This window comes from Pleuronectes platessa, chromosome 1, assembly GCF_947347685.1.
Source record: "Pleuronectes platessa chromosome 1, fPlePla1.1, whole genome shotgun sequence".
NCBI classification, from domain to species: Eukaryota; Metazoa; Chordata; class Actinopteri; order Pleuronectiformes; family Pleuronectidae; genus Pleuronectes; species Pleuronectes platessa.
The window spans coordinates 4,374,469-4,393,707 of record NC_070626.1 but is presented as its reverse complement, the minus strand read 5'-3'; the positions used below and the strand labels follow the sequence as shown (position 1 = coordinate 4,393,707).

The 19,239-nt window shown below is 40.3% G+C and overlaps 1 protein-coding gene across 2 annotated transcripts in view; it reads right to left on the bottom strand.

The window, feature by feature from the left end:
- Positions 1 to 2,868: 2,868 nt before the first annotated feature.
- The window catches only part of vps35 (VPS35 retromer complex component), a 19,290-nt gene continuing 2,919 nt past the window's right edge, over positions 2,869 to 19,239 (bottom strand). For both annotated transcript variants that reach the window (XM_053428757.1, XM_053428834.1), the window contains 15 exons: positions 18,696 to 18,792; positions 15,896 to 16,019; positions 13,828 to 14,010; positions 12,037 to 12,256; positions 11,437 to 11,520; positions 10,421 to 10,530; positions 9,827 to 9,923; positions 9,341 to 9,489; positions 8,787 to 8,994; positions 8,033 to 8,188; positions 7,519 to 7,641; positions 7,249 to 7,428; positions 6,208 to 6,447; positions 4,617 to 4,760; positions 2,869 to 4,456 (listed from right to left, as the gene is read on the bottom strand). In XM_053428757.1, coding sequence (XP_053284732.1) covers positions 4,277 to 4,456; positions 4,617 to 4,760; positions 6,208 to 6,447; positions 7,249 to 7,428; positions 7,519 to 7,641; positions 8,033 to 8,188; positions 8,787 to 8,994; positions 9,341 to 9,489; positions 9,827 to 9,923; positions 10,421 to 10,530; positions 11,437 to 11,520; positions 12,037 to 12,256; positions 13,828 to 14,010; positions 15,896 to 16,019; positions 18,696 to 18,792 — 2,295 coding nt within the window. In that variant the 3' untranslated portion in view covers positions 2,869 to 4,276. The remainder of the gene's footprint in view (positions 4,457 to 4,616; positions 4,761 to 6,207; positions 6,448 to 7,248; positions 7,429 to 7,518; positions 7,642 to 8,032; positions 8,189 to 8,786; positions 8,995 to 9,340; positions 9,490 to 9,826; positions 9,924 to 10,420; positions 10,531 to 11,436; positions 11,521 to 12,036; positions 12,257 to 13,827; positions 14,011 to 15,895; positions 16,020 to 18,695; positions 18,793 to 19,239) is intronic.

Here is a 19,239-nt window from a genome sequence, read left to right as displayed (position 1 = left end):
AAACAAAATATATTAACAATGCTGAACATCGATTTCCCCCCCCCCCCCCCCCCCCAAAATGCACTTGAATAACTGTCAAATGTGGCAACATAACAGTTGAGTTTTTACAACGAAAGAGTTGAATTTTTTTTTTTTTTTTACATGTATTTTTATTGGTTGTTAGACAAGATGTACACTGTCACACATGTTGCAATTTTTCAATTAAATTTCTTTTTGTGTCAATGTACAATGAAACAGTAGCATTTTAACAATTTACATTTTTATATTTTTATAAACCCCATCCCACCCTAACATTCCTTGTGCCACAAACAAAAAAAAAAAAAAAAAAAAAAAAAAAAAAAGGGGGGGGGGGGGAGTTCACCTAAGATGAAAGTGTTTGCGCTTTACGTTAACGCCATATACTAATGAGAGGGGAGAGTGACAAGTTTGTCAAAATAAACTAGTAAAGGGTCCCAGACTTTGTTGAATTTTCCGGTTGATCCTCTAAGAAAGTATTTAACTTTTTCAATTTTTAAAAACATCATCATATCAGAAAGCCACACAGATGCCTTCGGTGGTAATTGGGATTTCCATTCCAAGAGAATTCTCCTTCGAGCAATTAGAGTGGCAAAGGCAATAACATTTTTCTTGTTAGTGGCTGTCGCAGTGTCGTTACCCCTTACCCCAAATATAGCCATTAAAGGGCTAGGTTGTAGATGTAGGCCAAAAGCAACATTCAAAATCCCAAATATTGATTTCCAAAACTCTTCCAACTTGGAGCACGTCCAGAACATATGAGCTAGGTCTGCGTTAGTGGCTTTACAGCGATCACACGTATCATCTAGTTCAGGGTATATTTTTGCAAGCCTGGCCTTACTATAGTGAGTACGGTGGAGAACTTTAAATTGAATCAGATTGAGGCGTACACAAGAAGAGGTTCCATTTACACAGCTAAGAGCTCTAACCCATGTCTCGTCTGAAATGGCTGTTCCTAATTCTTCCTCCCATTTTGTCTTGATGTCTTCGGTTGATACACTACTAAACGACATAATTGAATTATATAAATTAGAGATTTGGCCCTTCAAAGTTAAGGGAATCTTTGAAAGAGTTGAAGTTTAACACAATTCTTTCTGTTTGTGAGGAGAAGTGACTTATTTTTCATCCTTCACAATTTTTCCCCATCCATTCTTCAAATTAATTAAATTGAAAAGGCATCAATTGTTGTCATTCATCTAACACAGTGGTTATCAAAGTGGGGGGCGCAAACACTCTCCACGGGGGGCGCGATGTCACAGACGGAGAAAAAAAACAAAAAACTGGTTAGTGAAAGCTCCCTCAGTGGCGAAATGCAAGGGGCTGGACTGACGGAAACAAATCAAATACTGTTTCGTTCCTGATCCACCAATCAAAAGAGGAGTGTTATCATTTGAACGCGAGTTGCATGTACGCTTCCGAGTATAAAAGTAACCGCAGGCATGGTCATTGTTTCATCTATCATTCAGATATTCATTGCTTTATAAACAGTATTTTTAAAGACTCACTCCTTCCTTAGTAATACCTTCGTATTCGTAACCATTGCCTAGCACAGACTTATTCATTATTCGTGTGCAAGTCGCTCACAGCCACACATACAAACACACTCACAAGAGGGGAGGCAATCTTTAATTTCCTTGACTCGTTGATCCAAGACAGTGGTTTGAGCTGGGGAAAGTGTATGGGCCTAACAATAACAATAGCCTAACCTTGACATGTCAGGCCTATCAATAACAATATGCTATCTATATCTATCTATATATGGTGGTGTAGTTGAGACTAATATTCTAGCCGAACTAATGTGTTGACGTCCGCATGTCTTTAACAGCGGAGCAGTAAACAAATCGCTCTTTCGCCGTAGACAGGAGTCGGCAACCCGCGGCTCTTCAGCCGCTCTGCAGTGGCTCCCTGTGCATTGTTCTGCATGTTCTTTCACCACGTTCCACACGAGAGATGTGGACTCTGCATCGATGAAGAGACTGATTTCAATGACTCATGACTCATGTTTTCCAGTGACAGTGAAGATACATTGACACTTAAATCCCTCTCTGTAAGACAGGGCAGGCTCAGCGGTGGCTTTGCGCATGCGTGACTCATTTGCAGTCTGGAGGACGCGGAGTGTGGGTCTCCTCTCTGCTCTGACTGCAGGACTCCTGCGTAATAGCTACTGGGAGACTGACCGCCTGTGAGTGCGTTGGGACGGCGGAGGGGCTCACGGCAGCACCCGCTGCTCGTTGAGGACAGTAACTGCAGAACGATACGTGCTTTCACGTCAGTCTCCAAAACACCAGAAAGTCTCCAATATTACCAGAAAAAGTCGCTAGATTTGTCGCTAGTAGCTTTTGACAAAAAAAGTCGCCATGAGGGTTTGGAAAGTCGCCAGATTTAGCGACAAAGTCGCTAAGTTGGCAACACTGAAACCGGTTGTCATTTTTATGTTGAGGCGGCGGGGGCGTTGTCGGAAGATGCTGAATGTAACTAATAAAGTAACTTGTAATCTAACTTAGTTACTTTTCAAATCAAGTAACTTGTAAAGTAACTAAGTTACTTTTAAAATCAAGTAATCTGTAAAGTAACTAAGTTACTTTTTCAAAGTAACTGTGGCAACACTGGCCATGAGTCAGTCTGATTGACTGTTTACATGTTTTGTGCAAGTCATCAGACAAACAGGCCAAAGGAGACAGATTTTGTTAGTTGACAAACTTTTGGAATCTCACCTTCATGGTAAAAAATTTGATGTTTTCATAATTCAAGAAAAAACATAAGCCCAAAATATTTGACAGCAGTCAATATATTAATAATGATACGACTTTATTATATTCATAAGCTGTGTGTAAAATTAACAAAATGCACATATTTATTGTTAATTTCAATTTTATTTCAGTAAATGACAATGATATTTGCTATTTAATCTTCTTTATCTGATTTACAAGTGGGTTTACACACAAATTCAAAAAGGGAGAGAAATTGGTGAAGAGTGTCCTCAACAAATCAACAATAGCTAAAAATAAAAAGAAGAGAAATCAGCAGACACAGTCAGATGCTGCAGCAAATAATTCAAAAATTTTACACACAAACAGTACATGGTTACGTACTCCGTATGGCAAGTTGTCAAGCATCTACAATCCTGAGGAATTGCTGCAGCTCCCCCAGGATTTCACAGATCTAGAATTTGTTTTGACAAAGTCAGACATTATAGTTGATCAATGTAGAGAAAATCAGGCCTTATGGTACAAGCATACTAGAGCATGCAAATACATGCTGCAGTTCTGAGAGTGTCAATTCATTGATGAGAAGTCCAGATATAAACTAATACACATGATATGGAGAGACAATTATGATGGAATCAAAAAGAAATACTAAGAAGTGAGAGGATATAGGATCTTTTGAAAAAATATGAAATATTTCCCACATACAAATGATTAGACTTTAGGTTGTTTACTTGCAGCCCAGCTGGGATGCCGTAAGAACTAATGTTCATGCAATGCTGGCACAATCATAAACTGAACTGACACAAGTTCCCACAGACAAAGCATGATGTGATGAAAAGGTGCTCCACTCCGAAACATTTGTCAGAATTTCTTTAGTGGGAATAAAAGTATCTGTGTCATTCCTGCAGGGCCAAAGTTTTCATGTGGTTCAATTTGTTTAGACTTGGTCGGTGCCATCCTGTTTACAATGTGCCACACAGCCTTCCTAAAGAACAGCAGAGTTATTCATTATTCAGATTTGGAAACTAGCTCACGTGTTTCACAGCTGTAACACAACTACAATGTTGTGTAGCCTTTATAGGCTCAGCTAGTAAATCCACTTTTCAGTATGGAAAGGTGTGGACAAGTGAGGGGTTGATGACTCAGTGTATACACCTATCAAAGCTAGAAAGTCTACTATCAACAATAACGTGATGCAGGTTAAAGATAAATTGGTCAAGTATGAATTCATAAAGGAATGATGCCTGAGACTCGCCACATTTGCAAATCGAAGCTAAGTACAATGTTGCTGACACACATTTCTTAAAATGTAACATCTCCAACCAGTTGCAGATAATAGTTCTGCTCCTAAGGGAAAGTGAGGAGGAAATGATGCCAAAAATGAATAATAATAATAAAATAAAAAAAATAAAGGGCTGAGTTCTTTTAGCATTTCTTGATGTTTATTATTTATCCCTCACCTTTGTGTGTCCTTGTGAGTGTGTGTAGTTTTATACTCATAATATAGTGAGACATCTATGGATGGGCTTCTCATCCTTCCAACCTGCCTAGTTTTAAAGGACCAGGCCCTCATAAGCAGGGCCCTCGGACTCAGGGGATTCCCTCTGCAGGCGAAGATGCTCCAGTGTGTTGTGGAAGTGTTTGTTGATCTGCTCCGTTTCCTCGCTCGCCTCCAGATTGGGAAGATCTTCCCTTATCTTTTGGATCAGCTGATTTAATACCTGGACAGTCACCTGGATGGTTGGAGGATGGAGGACATTATATGTGTGAAGTGATGTTTACAGACTGCATTAACATTATATAGAAGGAAATGTCTATGTGTTTTGAGGTTTAAACAGTTAACAACAGATTTATAATTTTTTGTGAGGAAATTTGACATTTGTTGTGTCCTACCGCGTCGTTTTCTCTCTCATAGAAGCAGACGTATCTGTTGAGGATTTCAATGAAAAGCTGGACTTGCAGCGATGGGTCCATGCACTGGTTGGCAATCTTCAGGGCTTTCTTTAGACACTCCATCACCCGCTTACCATCACGTATCTAAAAGGTGCAACAGTACTTGTTAGCCACAACAGCACTTGTTAGCCACAACAGCTGTTGAAACAGATTAAAGTGTCCATACCATGATCTTTCAAACTTCCGAGTATCATGTATATTATTGAGACATAGTAGTTTGAAAATCTAAAATCCTTTACTCATCTGCATTTTTGTTCCCATCATGGATTTATAGGGGACATATTATGAAAATTCAACTTTTGTAGTGCTTCTACATGTTAATTTGGGTATCTGGCATGTCTACCGATAACAATACGCTAGATGGCGTTGAATGGGATTACGACCGAAAAATACTTAATGTTCCAACCATACCAATGTAGGGAGTCTCGCTACATGGCCTTGGACCACCCCCCACCATCATCTCACTGGCTCCGGGGAGAGAAGGCCCGGCTCCGGGGAGAGATGGCCCGGCTCCGTCGGTCCGGCGCAGCATCCTTCCACACTGTTGAGTCAACGTTAAGAGGTGTTTTGAGCTAACGCTAGCCGGCAGCTCGCCGGGGGAGCCGGCTAGCGTTAGCTCGCTGCTGCTGCTACCAGTCAGACATCTAAGTGGCCGCATAAACATGCCGTTCGTCGAGGGGGAGACCCCCGGGACACCTCTAAACGTTGACTCAACAGTTTGGAAGTATGCTGCTGCTGCGCCAGCTCCAGCTTCCACTGCGGGGCTGCGCTGGGGCGCTGGTGCTCTCGCAGCCAGGCTTCGGCCCACCTGACTCTGGTTCAAAACGATATGGTTGCAAGATTGTATCTTTTTCTCCAGTAGCCATATTTCTACAGAGGTAATGGACAGCTAAAAATCTGGGCGCTTGTATCTCGTGAAGGAGGGAGGAGGGGGAGAGGGGGGGTGAGAGGGGGGCGGGGCACTCAAAACCGATCAATCTGAGGAGGGCTGTTTTAGACAGGGTAAAAAGGGGTCTGTTTTAAATGAGCCTTGTGGTATTTTGACCAAAATATGTTACAGACATTTCATTAAGACCCCAAGGAACCATATCAACTGTGGTAAAATGGGCATACGATGGGTCCTTTAAAGCTTTATTGTTTGGACGCCATTGAAACAACAACCTACCCCACACAGAATGTGCTGGGGCACATACTCGGAGCACAAGACATTTAGTTCCCTTTGCCATACAAATATATATACATTCAGTCAGTCTGAGCCTGGTCTATGACTTTACATAAGAATGGACAAAGTGTCTCAATTTTCTCCCACTATACAAAATGGAAGCAAAAACATGTCAGGTCTTAGGGCCGCCATCTTTCACTGTTGATGACATTTGTAGCCACAGTCTGCACCGTGGTTATCATCGTGTGGAGCAGTGGGCTTAAGTTTCAGTTAATTAAATCCCCAAACCAAATGAGTCAATCATGACATATGACACTGTTTTTATAGCAACAAATAACTGGTCAATATGAGCAAATCAAGAGTACACACCTCTTCACCGTTTTTTTCAGTGCTGCGACCTGACCAGAAGAGATGGGCGCAGATGCTGACGGCTCGGCACTGGTCAGGCTTCTTCAGGAGCTTGGAGGCAGCTAGCGCACACTGAGTCCTCAGTGGCTCGTGGTTTTCCTCACTGAAACAACGCATTCGCTCAAAGGTACCGATGATTAGTGTGATGGCTGCCAACTGGGCCTTGGAGTCACTTATCTCATCCTCATACAGGGAGAAGGCCTGGTGACGAGGGGGAAGGGTTGAGCAATAAGAGAAATAAGGGGAAAGGTGGGGTCAGTGAGGAAAGAGAGAGAGAGAGAAGAATACAAATAAGACAAAGGATGGTCAAAGGAGAGAACTACAGAATAAGTCTTTTAGATGAACACAGAGACAAAACAAAAAATATAAATAAATATAAGATATATTTAGATAGAAATTGCTTTTCAGCCTTGGCCTAGTCAACCTCCTTTGAATGAAACTGCTCACAGATGCGTATCTACACCCCACCCCAAACAATGCTTAAATTCATATTTAAATTTGTTAAACATTTCACTCATCCCAACAACATCAAATCGTCTGCCTTATTGGTCAAAACCTCTCCTCCTGTAATGTGACACTGCTGCGGCACTGAGCCAACACCTTGAATTTATGAATGTAGGCATCATGGCTGATATACAAAAATGAACCAAGTGGATTTAAGGTCTATAAAACAATGGCATGAACAATGGAGCCAGTTGGAAGTTATGTAATCAGTGTGTGCCTGACATCTGTGTATCTACTGTATGAAAAGTGCAACTGTAGCTTTCACCCTAATCCATTGTACTTGAATATAAGGCCAAAAGGAGACACGGTTTGTTGTTTTATATAGAAATGCATCATGGAATAAACCCTTTATAATTATCGTCTCGTTTACAAGAGGATCCTAACACTTGGTTTAATCTTTGTTCACTCTCACACCTATACTTTGGCTGCTTTCACTGTGTGGACATGATGTAAGGCTGAACTCTTAAGAGAGTCAAAGAACTGACAGTCCTTTCCTACCTGGGACATGAACTCATATGCTACAGTCTCATGGTTCTCAAAGCCGATCTCGCCTGCAGCCAGCGCCCCCTGCAAGAAGAGTCGAAGAGGCAGCTCAGCAAGCTCAGCCTTGATAAGTGCACTGATGGTCTGGTGGGCGAAGGAAAAGATCTTCTGACACTTCTTTTCCCACTTGTCATCCTGAGGACAGACACATTTGGGATAATTTAATAACAGTACAGACAAAACCACAAAGCATGCAAGGTGTAGTGAACAGTGTGGTTTGCTCACCAGGGAGGAGGTTTCCTTGTATCTGAAGGCCAGCTGGTAGGCAGCGAACACCAGAGGAGGGAGTGTGTAGCGAATCCTTTGGTTTCCACCGGCCCCAAAGTGTTTTCGGGCTGTGTTCAGAATCTGACCAAAAAAATCTGAAAGTTACCTTCAATCAACAAAACAGACCTATTGTTTGCCAGCCATGTTTGGGATTATTCAGTTAAAGAACTATGACAAAGATGAAAAATTTCCTGTAGAGTTTCAAAGTTTTAAATACAGTTTAATACTTTTAGGGCAGCTACTGTTAGCATTCATTTTCATTCAGTAAATTAATTTATAAATTCCTCAATCAATTAATTTCCTTACAGTTCAATACTCTTAATTGACCAAGGAGGGAAAATACTATCAAAAGAGGAAACACTTTGGTATAACTTCCAAAGTATTCAGCAGTAATATAAAGGCCAGTACAGTAGAATGTGGTAAAATCTACTACATGAGATAAAAACAAAAAAATTGAATGGTGAGGACTAACAAGGTACTGTTGATCTGGATCTTCAGAGTGTAGAAGGTGGATGAAACGACCAACAAGGCTTTGCTCCTCAGCAAAGTCCTCAGGGTCAGGATCATCAGCTGGCTGGTCTGGCTGGTCCTGGATCAGCGTGGATGCCAAAGTCAAAATGGAATCCACCTAAAGACATCGGAGAAGGAGAATGATTTAATTTTCAACATTTTTTCCACTGCTTTTGGCTGAGAGAGTGAATCACTCTGAGGTCATGTATCAGAGCATCAAGCAGCTCAAGTGAGTCAGAGTAGCATGAGAGGACCACAGTCAGGCATTAACCCGAATAAACATGAGGTAATGATGCCCTGTTCTCGCCAATTAATCTGATTCTACATCTAATCATAGTTTTCTAAAGTTGGGTATATGTCTAGTCTCCTGTTTACCTTTTCCATCAAGTATAAACCTGGCTTCAGGTCTTGCCAATGCAAGACTAGTTAATTTTGAGTAGTTGTGTAAAAAACAAATAGACAAAACCTAGAACTTGAGATCTGATAATAAAAACATAAAATAAAATGCGAGAGGAACAGAAACTAGATAAATCCTTCCACTCAAAGTAAGTGAGACTGATTTAAAATAAGGACCTGAGTTTGAGTATAATGTTCCGTCATGAATGTAGGATTAATTTCAGGACCAGTATGTAAGACTGTATTACTCTTAGCCGAGTGTACATAATAAACTACAAACAAGTAGAATGACATCCTTGTGCTGTAGCTTGGAATCTGACCTGTTCCTGGGCCACAATGGTGGTGTTGTATTCCAGCGTGTTGCTCAGCACGTAGCAACTCATGCTCTTGCGTGACTCGTAGTCAAAGTACTCGAAGAGTGGTGGAAAGTGCTTGAGCTGCAACACGGTCAGGATGTTGTTGTAGGTGTCCACTGGGATCTTCAACAGTCTGGTGAGCTCCTTTGACACTGCACTGCTGGTCGCTATGCTGCAAATGGGATAAAGAGTATGCACGGTAGTATCCAGCTTCCTGATAATTTTCCACTCATGCCAACTAATATTACTTCCAGTTTTTTGTTATTTGACAAAAGACTGCATTTGCTGCATCATCTACTTGAGACGTTTATGTTTTAATAATACTACCCTCCAACCCTGCTATTTGACAAATATTATGCCTTGCAGCTTAGAAGAATGACTGTATAGCATTAATAAATGGAAAAATCTTGAACCCACCAATAATACCTTGTAATATGGTGGTACCCCATGACGATTCAGAACAGCCCAAATACATAGCATTTCTTATACCCCTGTGTTTCAAGTGTATGGATACTTACTGTTCCAAGTTGAGCTTGTTGAATATCTCCACAGTGCTCTCCAGGACCTTATCTACATAGTCAACACGGTCAGGGTAACATTTCATGGCCAAATTGATGAGGGACACTTGGAGAGAGACCACGTCCTCTGATGGCATGTCCTGGCGAGACTGAAGGAGGTAGAACATACAATACAAGCATCAGCGTTGTCAGTCTAGCATTTGTTTGACACTTTAACTTGAAGTCAGTAGAGGTTGAGAGGGACAGTGTAGTAAGAACATTCTGCTGGTTTATCATACTGCAGGGAGCTGACATGACTGAACGTTCAAAACCCATGTAGATCAGTAATGGGATGATTAGATTTACTCATGTGGCTATTAATCATGTTAAATAAAAATCACCTTTTCTGAAATAAATCCTGCCTGAATGTGACTTAAACCAGCATTTTTATATTCTTACATACTAATTAAATTGTCTTACACAGCAGGTTAAACTAATATATCCTACCTGAATAACAGTGGCCACCTGTTGAGAGAAGATGTCAAACAGTTTGATCTCAGCTGGAATGCCGGGGCCGTCTTCTCGATGAGCAAACAGAGCGAGTCTGAAAAAAAAAAAAGATTAGAGCCGAGTAGATTTATGCTGTTAAGGTCACAAACGGGGAGCAAATAGGTCGTCCTGTTTATTCTTCTTGATAGAGTAATAATAAATCCACTTTTTTCTTTAGTAAACCAACATGTACAGTCCCCTTATTTACCATTTGGTGATCCAGGACACTATAATATAACATTAACTACAGGAGAGGTTATTTCTCTTTTACAGAAAAATACAACTTTTATATACATATAATGTTTGAGACATAATGGAAAGGGTCTGTAGTTAGATTAAACTGAAATATTATACAATATTTTACACTGTGTGTTTCTCTTCATTGTGTCTTTTGCTCAGCTATTATATTGAATGTATTTTTCAGTCACTACAAGGACACAGACAATCCATCGCAGTTAATTTAGAATTAGTTCATTTCGCTAAAACAAAAAAGGTATTTAGAGAGTTTCTAATTCTTTTGACTTAGTTGGTTTACACTATATCCGACTGTACCTGTCAATGAGGGCGATGATGATGTTCTTGACGTTGACGTGTTGATGAAGCTCAGCACAGGAGCGCAGGAAAGGGTTCAGGGTCTGAAGGTGGAACTCATCGGGAAAAACCTGACAAGACAAGAGTTTTTTAAACCTGAACTTTGGAACTGGGCTTTTATATTATCTATTTATCTATGAAACTAATATGAAGGTTGGAGTGTCAAACAAGAAACTGACAATGTTATAATTCTAGTTGTATTTAGGATTCAAGGGCTGGTTGAATATCATTTTATAGCCATCGATAATTTGTGTTGAAATTAACATAATATTTTCACTGACGTATAATCAAAATGGACCTTTCATACATGCTTTAGTTAAGAATTTAGATTAATTTATTGTGAAACACCATCAGGGAGGGGCATATCTGCAGTGTCTTTAGTAACCTCTAACCTACAGACACAGACCCTGATCAGACCGTATTATTAAACACTCACATACATTTTACAACTACAGGGGCTGGGGTTCAGACAGGATGAAAATAAATTGATCCATTAATATGAGACGTCTGGCCCTGTGGTTGTATCGAGTCCAATCCAGATCCAATAACTACCAAATTAAATTCTGATTTCCCCTCCACCTTCTGCTCACATATGTACACTCTTTCTATTTTTCTCTATTTTGTTTTGTCATTTCCTCACCTTGTATAGGGATTGTAAAGTAAAATGTCAATCGATACATTTCCATAACTAATAGAAAAAAGGTTCACTGAACCCAGTCAGCCCAGAGCTTGTATCGGACCAGTCAACTTCAAGACTGCCTATCAAATGTGTTGTATCCACTGGGATAATTTCTAAATAAAGTAACATGAGGCCAGTGTTTGAAGAAGTCAGCAGGCTGCTGGGATCACTCGCGTTCATGTGATAGTGAGTGTAACAAAGAAACTGTATTGAATGTGGATTGTTCAAGTCCACATCATGGCCAGAAACAGATCAGTTCAATAAGGTCAATGGTGGCATCAACACAGAGGGTTAGTACCTGAATGATGCACTCCATTAGATACTCCTGAGCCAACGGGTCTCTGCAGTTCACAACCTGCTCCAGCACTCCAGCAAGAACAATCTGTGCAGAGGGAAAACAGAGAGATATCAATTTACCCACATAGTTTAGTAATTGAACATTACGTAACAAGATACAAGAAACATAAATCACATTGGCTTATTCGTGAAATTAAGTGCTAATATACAATTCACACGTACCTTCCCTATCAAATCACATACATATGTGCTGTAAATTTTCCCTTTCTGTCACTAAAGCAAAATTTCAGAGTGGCGTGGCTGTAGAACAAACTGTCAACGTATTTTGATGAAGAACTCATCTAGGAACACAAAATGAACCTATTTAACCTTCCAATGTAGTAAATCTGAAGCAGGATCTATATCATGCCCAACTGGGAAGCAGCTTGTTGTGTCAGTCTACAAACTTAACACTAACTCAGGCTGCTGTGATGCAGAGCTCGCCGCAGAGCTGGGACTTCCACAATTTGATTTGGATCCCCCATCACATTTCAGTCATTTCCACCATCCACATTCAAACTGAAAGCTCCTGATTAGTTAAGTGTTACAGCCAAACACATACCTGTTTGTACTTGTCCACATTGACACCCTCCAGCTGGCTAAGGCGAACTAGATTGGTGCCAACCAGAATCCTAAGTTCTTGTCGTTCCTTTTCTCTCTTTTCTCTGTCTCGGCTGTGACCCTGATGCTGCATTCGGACCCACAACTTGTTCATTTCCGCAAAGTTCAGCAGGACAAAGTCAATGGAGTCATTGATGTCACCAGTCATCTCCTCTGATCCCCTGTGGAGTAAAGACAGTTCATTAGAAGGAAGCTTGTAAAATGAAAAGCATAATCTGAGTGCTTAACTATTATGTGTATGTACACTATATTTGTCTCACATCAGTTTCATTAATGATATTTTTACCACATAACAGATCTCTAATGTAGTGTTTTTACTCTGATGCTACACCGTAGACCTGTGTGTAGGTCAGGTCTATATCTCCTTGGTACTGCTCCATCTCCGACACCTACTGTCCCCCACAGAGGTGAGATTTCACAACATATGAACCAGTATCCCCTGCCAGGGATCGGTACAACCAGGTCCCTGGTACCCAATTCTTATCCCTCAGGTGGAGGGCCCACAGGGTGGGGACCCTGTGTAAGTTGAGCTGTGCCTGTCTGGACCTGTCTACTAGACAGTTGGCAGTGAATTCCCCTCCCAGGTCTGACATTACGAGGGGAGCACAGTTTCCATGTATAAACTGGACAAAATGAAACATTCACAATAATCACCATTCTTTAGGATTGTTGTTCTCAAATCTATCGACACCTTTTCTTGTTTATTAGAATCATAAGAGTTTTTTTTATTTGTTTAATTCATACTGTGAAAACAGGAGACACAGAGTTCAAGAGGTGTCCTTGTGGCTCAAATATAAATCTCCTAGTTTGAGACTTGTTTTGTTGAGTATTATCTTCCTGTTAGTAAGTTATTTTTTATTATTAAATTTTTCTGATAACAAAACTGTTACAATTATGAACGCATGAATGTCAAGCAATGAGCTTCAAACCAGTTATTATCTCCAGCTTTAATTAACATGATGGATTAGTTTAAACTGAGCTTCACCAAAAACGTAAAATCTGACAATTTGATTTAAGGCGGAATTAGTGGGGGGCGTTTCCAACATACAGGACATTCTTGCTGTGAGAAAAAAATGCTGACCACTCTTACACCATCAACCATGTGCTGCATTCAGGGTGTTAGAAAAGAGATGGCATGTGAGTAAAGCATCTTGCTTCTCTTCTCATCTCTGGTATTAATGCCTTTCTTCATCATTTATCTGTGAGTGAAAACATCAGATTCCATCACAGTTCAGAGGAAGTTCATGTGTCCTGCTCATACAGTTCAGTTATAAAATCGTGCACAGCGTCCCTCCTGCCACTGCTGATAGTTCAGGTGAAGCATGTGTTAAAGAGACAGTCTGATACAGGAGTTTAATGTGGTGCTGAATTGAAAAAACTAAATGGAACAATTTGACAGTAATAATGGACATTTACTGACAAAATTGTGAGTAGGATTCAGCTCCGTAGTGTATATTTGCATATAGAGTGGGCTAGATAAAGCTATTGTATGTGGTGAATTGGATCACCCAAGACGCATGTTAATCAGGCGTAACCAGGGCCATAGACCCTGTGATCGTATCGGCCGATAATTCTCCAAACAATCACTGATTAGCGATCGGCCCCCAAAGTCCTAATTGAAACAACCTTAACTTAAATACAAACTAAAAGTTACCAAAGGGGTGGTCAGACCAGGACAACATACTCTGAGAAGTGATAGGAGATACAAAGAGAAAAGGCTTGACTGGCTTACTCTGGCTGCTCTCCATCATCCGGCAAGATATTGCGGGTGCACTGCAACAGGTAGTTTCTGAGGAAGAGACCTCTGAGGGGGTGCTGGACACCACGACACATCTCGACCAGGTCCTTCAAGATGTCCTTACGAGACTGGGGGAAGGAACGAACGTATACCACACCCACCGTGATTAACAGGTACCTGGGGAGAGAAGAGCAAAGAGTCTTTATCTGAGAAAATGTAAATTTTTCTGTAGAACTAAACCCGGATCATACACCATTTGAACCAAGTGAAGACATGGAGGTATAGACTCGTGCTCTGCACCGATGGTTTGGGCCCCAGGTAAATTTTTCCGCTCTTCGCAGTGTATCGCACCACAAAACATACTGTAAATTTATATAAATGACATTCCATATGATTATAATAAAATATAGATTCCATACTTTGGATTTCCATGCTGTTCCCCTGGAGTTTTAATTTCCCAGATTTTTTCCCCCACATGATGAAATTTCCCCATCTGCCCATCCACTACAAGCAGACAGACAGATAGAGAAAGAGAGGGGTGGTGGAGACACGTCTTCATGTCTATGAAGACATCGCCAATTACCCCGAACACCTACATTGAACGGAGCATACAACAACCAGCGGAGAAAGCAGAATCACGGGCTGACCGGCGCGGAGAAATTAGTGTATGGTGTGAACAGACAGGCGGCTGCGCGTGCGAGAATGGCCGCTGTTCAGCGCTTTAGCGTCCGGTGTGAACTTGGCGCTAGTCTTTCTAATATTCATTAATTATCTGAATGTGGCTAACTTACTTATAATGACCTATTCAAAATGACATTTATTTTATTTGGACTAGTTTTTCTATTTGATTTGTTTAGGATATTTGAATTAAGTTGAGTAGTATTTCATTAATTGTTTTTAGTTTTTAAACACCAAGTGTTAGATAGTGGATTCCTTTCCTCTAAACCACAACATAGTGCATCAGTCAGATTAATCTTTATTCCTGACTGGGTGATGCAGTTTTTTCAAAGGCTGAGGATTTCTAAATCTAACTATTAACTTTCCTTTTTTTGAGTGATCATTTATATTATTTAATTTCTACTCAATTAGTTCTGTACTACTGTGTTTAGACAGCATTACTGGGGCCCCTCCTGACAAAGAACATGCATCCTAAAACAGGTACTCAACAAATACAGAAATAAACATGATCGAAAATAGTGAGAATTCAATATAGCAAGTTCTTTAGGAAGCTACAGGTAGTGACATAGGCTCAACCTGGAATTGACTCGCAGTTTGCAATCCAACTCCTCAGATGGCCGGCTAGTCGATTTGAAACATTATCCAGGCGAAAACAATAGAATCAAAGCAAGAGCTTCATGCAATTTACTACTGGCTGAGCTACATACCTAACAATTATATGTTTTACTATATTACAAATATTTATTACATAACTAGTTCAAATATATAAAATTCCATTATAAATAAATACATACAAATCAAATGAACAGAGGTAGTGTGGTTAATAATAATTTTATTACCATATTCATTGACCATTATGGAACCATCCCTCCCAACAACCAAGAAAATTTTATATTATTATTTATTTATTACATTTAAATTTAATGTAAATTATTTAGGATAATCCTTTGCTGACTAGTAAATCATTTTTTGCTTGGTGACAAAAGAGACACATAACAAAAGTCACCAATCTGAACTGTTAATGTTTAACTATGCGTTTTTTTTTCTGCTTTAAATATTTTTATTTCAATTTGTCTGACTTTAATTTGTTCATCATGCAATGGCCTTCAATAGTCAAAGAGTAAGGCAAGCTTCATGCTAACATTGCTAGTGTGTCAATAGAAGCTGATCGTGACAGTAACCCCATCCAGGTAAATAATCACAGGTCACCAAAGTACATAACAATACAAACTCAATGCTAAACCCTGATAACCCTTGTTTCACATCAGTGTCTGAGTAGAGGCTCAGAGAGTCACAGTCAGAACACAGACTGCAAGGCCTGTCTATATTTAAATATCTGAAGCTACTTCCTGATTGATGGTAGGACAGTTCAGGTGATACTCACAGTCTGGGGATGATGTTCCCTGCATACTGGACCAGCTCATACAGATCTGCTACCTTGCGTCCCTTGGCGAACTCATCAGTCAAATAAACCTCCAGGTAGTGGAGTTCGTCAGAGATGGCCATATCTGAAAAGACTGTTAGGGACTAGTAACAATACATTTTAACAGGCATTACTGCCCTAATATGCTACTCACATTACTCTTACTGCATGGACAAAGTGCAAGAGTGATTCACTTTGTGTTGTATCTGGGAGTCTTTGGCTGCTTTGGGTGTGTTAGTTTTGTGCTGAGCACGTCATTTACATACAGACATAATTTACAGACGTTCTGACGTCAATATGGTCCGAAACATGAGAAAGTTGTTCATTTCTAAATGTTAAGTCCCATTTCTCACAATTGAGAAATCTAGTGGTTGTTCCTGCAGGGCTCAGTCTGAAAGATACGAGCAGATGTTGAGAACATATCTTCAGTTGTGTACCATGGCGTCATCAGCGGTTTCTGCCTTTTAATCACAAGATACCCTCTTCTAAGGCCGGCCCACCAGAGGCCTATAAGACCTGGCGGTACAGTGCCTTGCATAAGTATTCACCCCCTTTGGACTTTTCTACATTTTGTCATGGTATAACCACAGATTAAAATGTATTTCATCGTGAGTTTATGTAATGGACCAACACAAAATAGTGCATCATTTGGAAGTGGGGGGAAATATTACATGGATTTCACAATTATTTACAAATAAAAATCTGAAAAGTGTTGAGTGCATATGTATTCACCCCCTTTACTGTGAAACCCCTAACAAAGATCTGGTGCGACCAATTGCATTCACAAGTCACATTTGCAAGTCACATAATTAGTAAATAGGGTCCACCTGTCTGCAATTTAATCTCAGTATAAATACACCTGTTCTGTGACGGACTCAGGGTTTGTTGGAGATCATTACTGAACAAACAGCATCATGAAGACCAAGGAGCTCACCAAACAGGTCAGGGATAAAGTTGTGGAGAAATATGAAGCAGGGTTAGGTTATAAAAAAATATCCAGAGCTTTGAACATCTCTCTGAGCACCATCAAATCCATCATAAGAAAATGGAATGAATATGGCACAACCGCAAACCTACCAAGAGGAGGCTGTCCACCCAAACTGAAGAGTCGGACAAGGAGAAAATTAATCAGAGAAGCAACCAGGAGGCCCATGGTTACTCTGGAGGAGTTGCAGAGATCCACAGCTGAGGTGGGAGAATCTGTCCACAGGACAACTATTAGTCGTCTACTCCACCAATCTGGCCTTTATGGAAGAGTGGCAAGAAGAAAGCCATAGTTGAAAGGGATCCATAAAAAATCCCGTTTGGAGTTTGCCAGAAGCCATGTGGGAGACACAGCAAACATGTGGAAGAAGGTGCTCTGGTCAGATGAGACCAAAATTGAACTTTTTGGCCTCAATGCAAAACGCTATGTGTGGCGAAAACCCAACACTGCCCATCACTCTGAGCACACCATCCCAACAGTGAAACATGGTGGTGGTAGCATCATGCTGTGGGGATGCTTCTTTTCAGCAGGTACAGGGAAACTGGTCAGAATAGAGGGAAAGATGGATGGAGCCAAATACAGGGAAATCCTTGAAGAAAATCTGATGTAGTCTGCAAAAGACTTGAGACTGGGGCGGAGGTTCATCTTCCAGCAGGACAATGACCCTAAACATACAGCCAGAGCTACAAAGGAATGGTTTGGATTAAAGAATGTTAATGTCTTAAAATGGCCCAGTCAAAGCCCAGACCTCAATCCAATAGAGAATCTATGGCAAGACTTGACGATTGCGGTTCACAGACGGTCTCCATCCAATCTGACTGAGCTTCATCTTTTTTGCCAAGAAGAATGGACAAACCTTTCCATCTCTAGATGTGCAAAGCTGGTAGAGACATACCCCAAAATACTTGCAGCTGTAATTGCAGCGAAAGGGGGTTCTACCAAGTATTGACACAGGGGGGTGAATACTTATGCACCAAACAGATGTCAACTTTTTTGTTCTCATTATTGTTTGTGTCACAATAAAATTTATTTTGCACCTCCAAAGTACTATGCATGTTTTGTTGATCAAACAGGAAAAAGTTTATTTAAGTCTATTTGAATTCCAGTTAGTAACAGTACATAATGGGAAAAAGTCCAAGGGGGGTGAATACTTATGCAAGGCACTGTATGTCCCTCATATCTTGGGGCCCAGATGGGGTCATCCTCCTGATCCAGAGCCACTGCCTGCAGTGTTCTGCAGTGTGTGATGTTTCTTTTATGTTGTGGCACAGGGCTTGATGTAGGATTTTGCAATAATACCCCTGCAGCCAGCATCCACTGGGTGCAATATTGCTTTCCAGCCAAGTTGTCCTGCCTCTCATGCCATCTCTACAGAATAATTTTTTTACATCGGTGACATAAGGGACATTTTCTGAAAAGTTGGGCAAGAATGTCCACATATCAGGTGTAGTCAAAAGAGGAGCTGTCAATCACCCTGTGTGCTGAAGATCCTGATGGAGTTACTTATGTTATTTGAATTTTCACCTAGAGTTTATATTTTTCAGAAAGAATAAAACCAATCAAGATAATTGAATGATTGATGCTAATGGTTTTCCTGGTGTTAAGGTTATACAATCTTGGTTGTCGAGAGAAAGGTCTGCACTATCAAGACAGTCATACATGTTTAGAGAAGATTTAACATTAATTATGCTGTAAAAAAGAAACTTTCTAAAGTTAACAAAAAAAACATCATTACAAAGTGTAGCATCTGTCTTCATCCACAACTGCAAAGGATACAGAGCTCATAGTAGCTCTTTGGAGAGAGCATGGAGGTCCTCAGCTCCCCCAGCATGTTAGAGGCATGCTTCAGAGCATCCATAAGCTTGTTCTTGTCCTGCAAACAAAGAGTCAAGCTATGAACAAATAGATATATAGCATAATATAATATAAGTGTATGATAAGTATTAACTGTAACCTCTCTTTACTCCCTTGGTATGAATGTCATTAGAAATTGTGGACAGTGTCCATTTACGAAGTGAATCTTATTTTAGCTACCCACCCAGGAATATCTTAATAAGGTCATCCGCAGTAGTCTCAATACTCTTTGAAATAGATATCCAACAGAATGAACAAAGGTCATCTCTAAAATGTATCTTAGTGTTCAGACAATATAAATTTTGTTTAAAATTAGGAATTGGAAATTTCTATTTGATCAATAATCATAACTGGGCAGTAATTCATTGATCTAGAACCCAGCTCACAAAAATGGACAAAACCCTAACCCAATCCTTAACCTAACTCCTCAGCAGACTGAATGACTCATATATAGACTTGCAGGTTG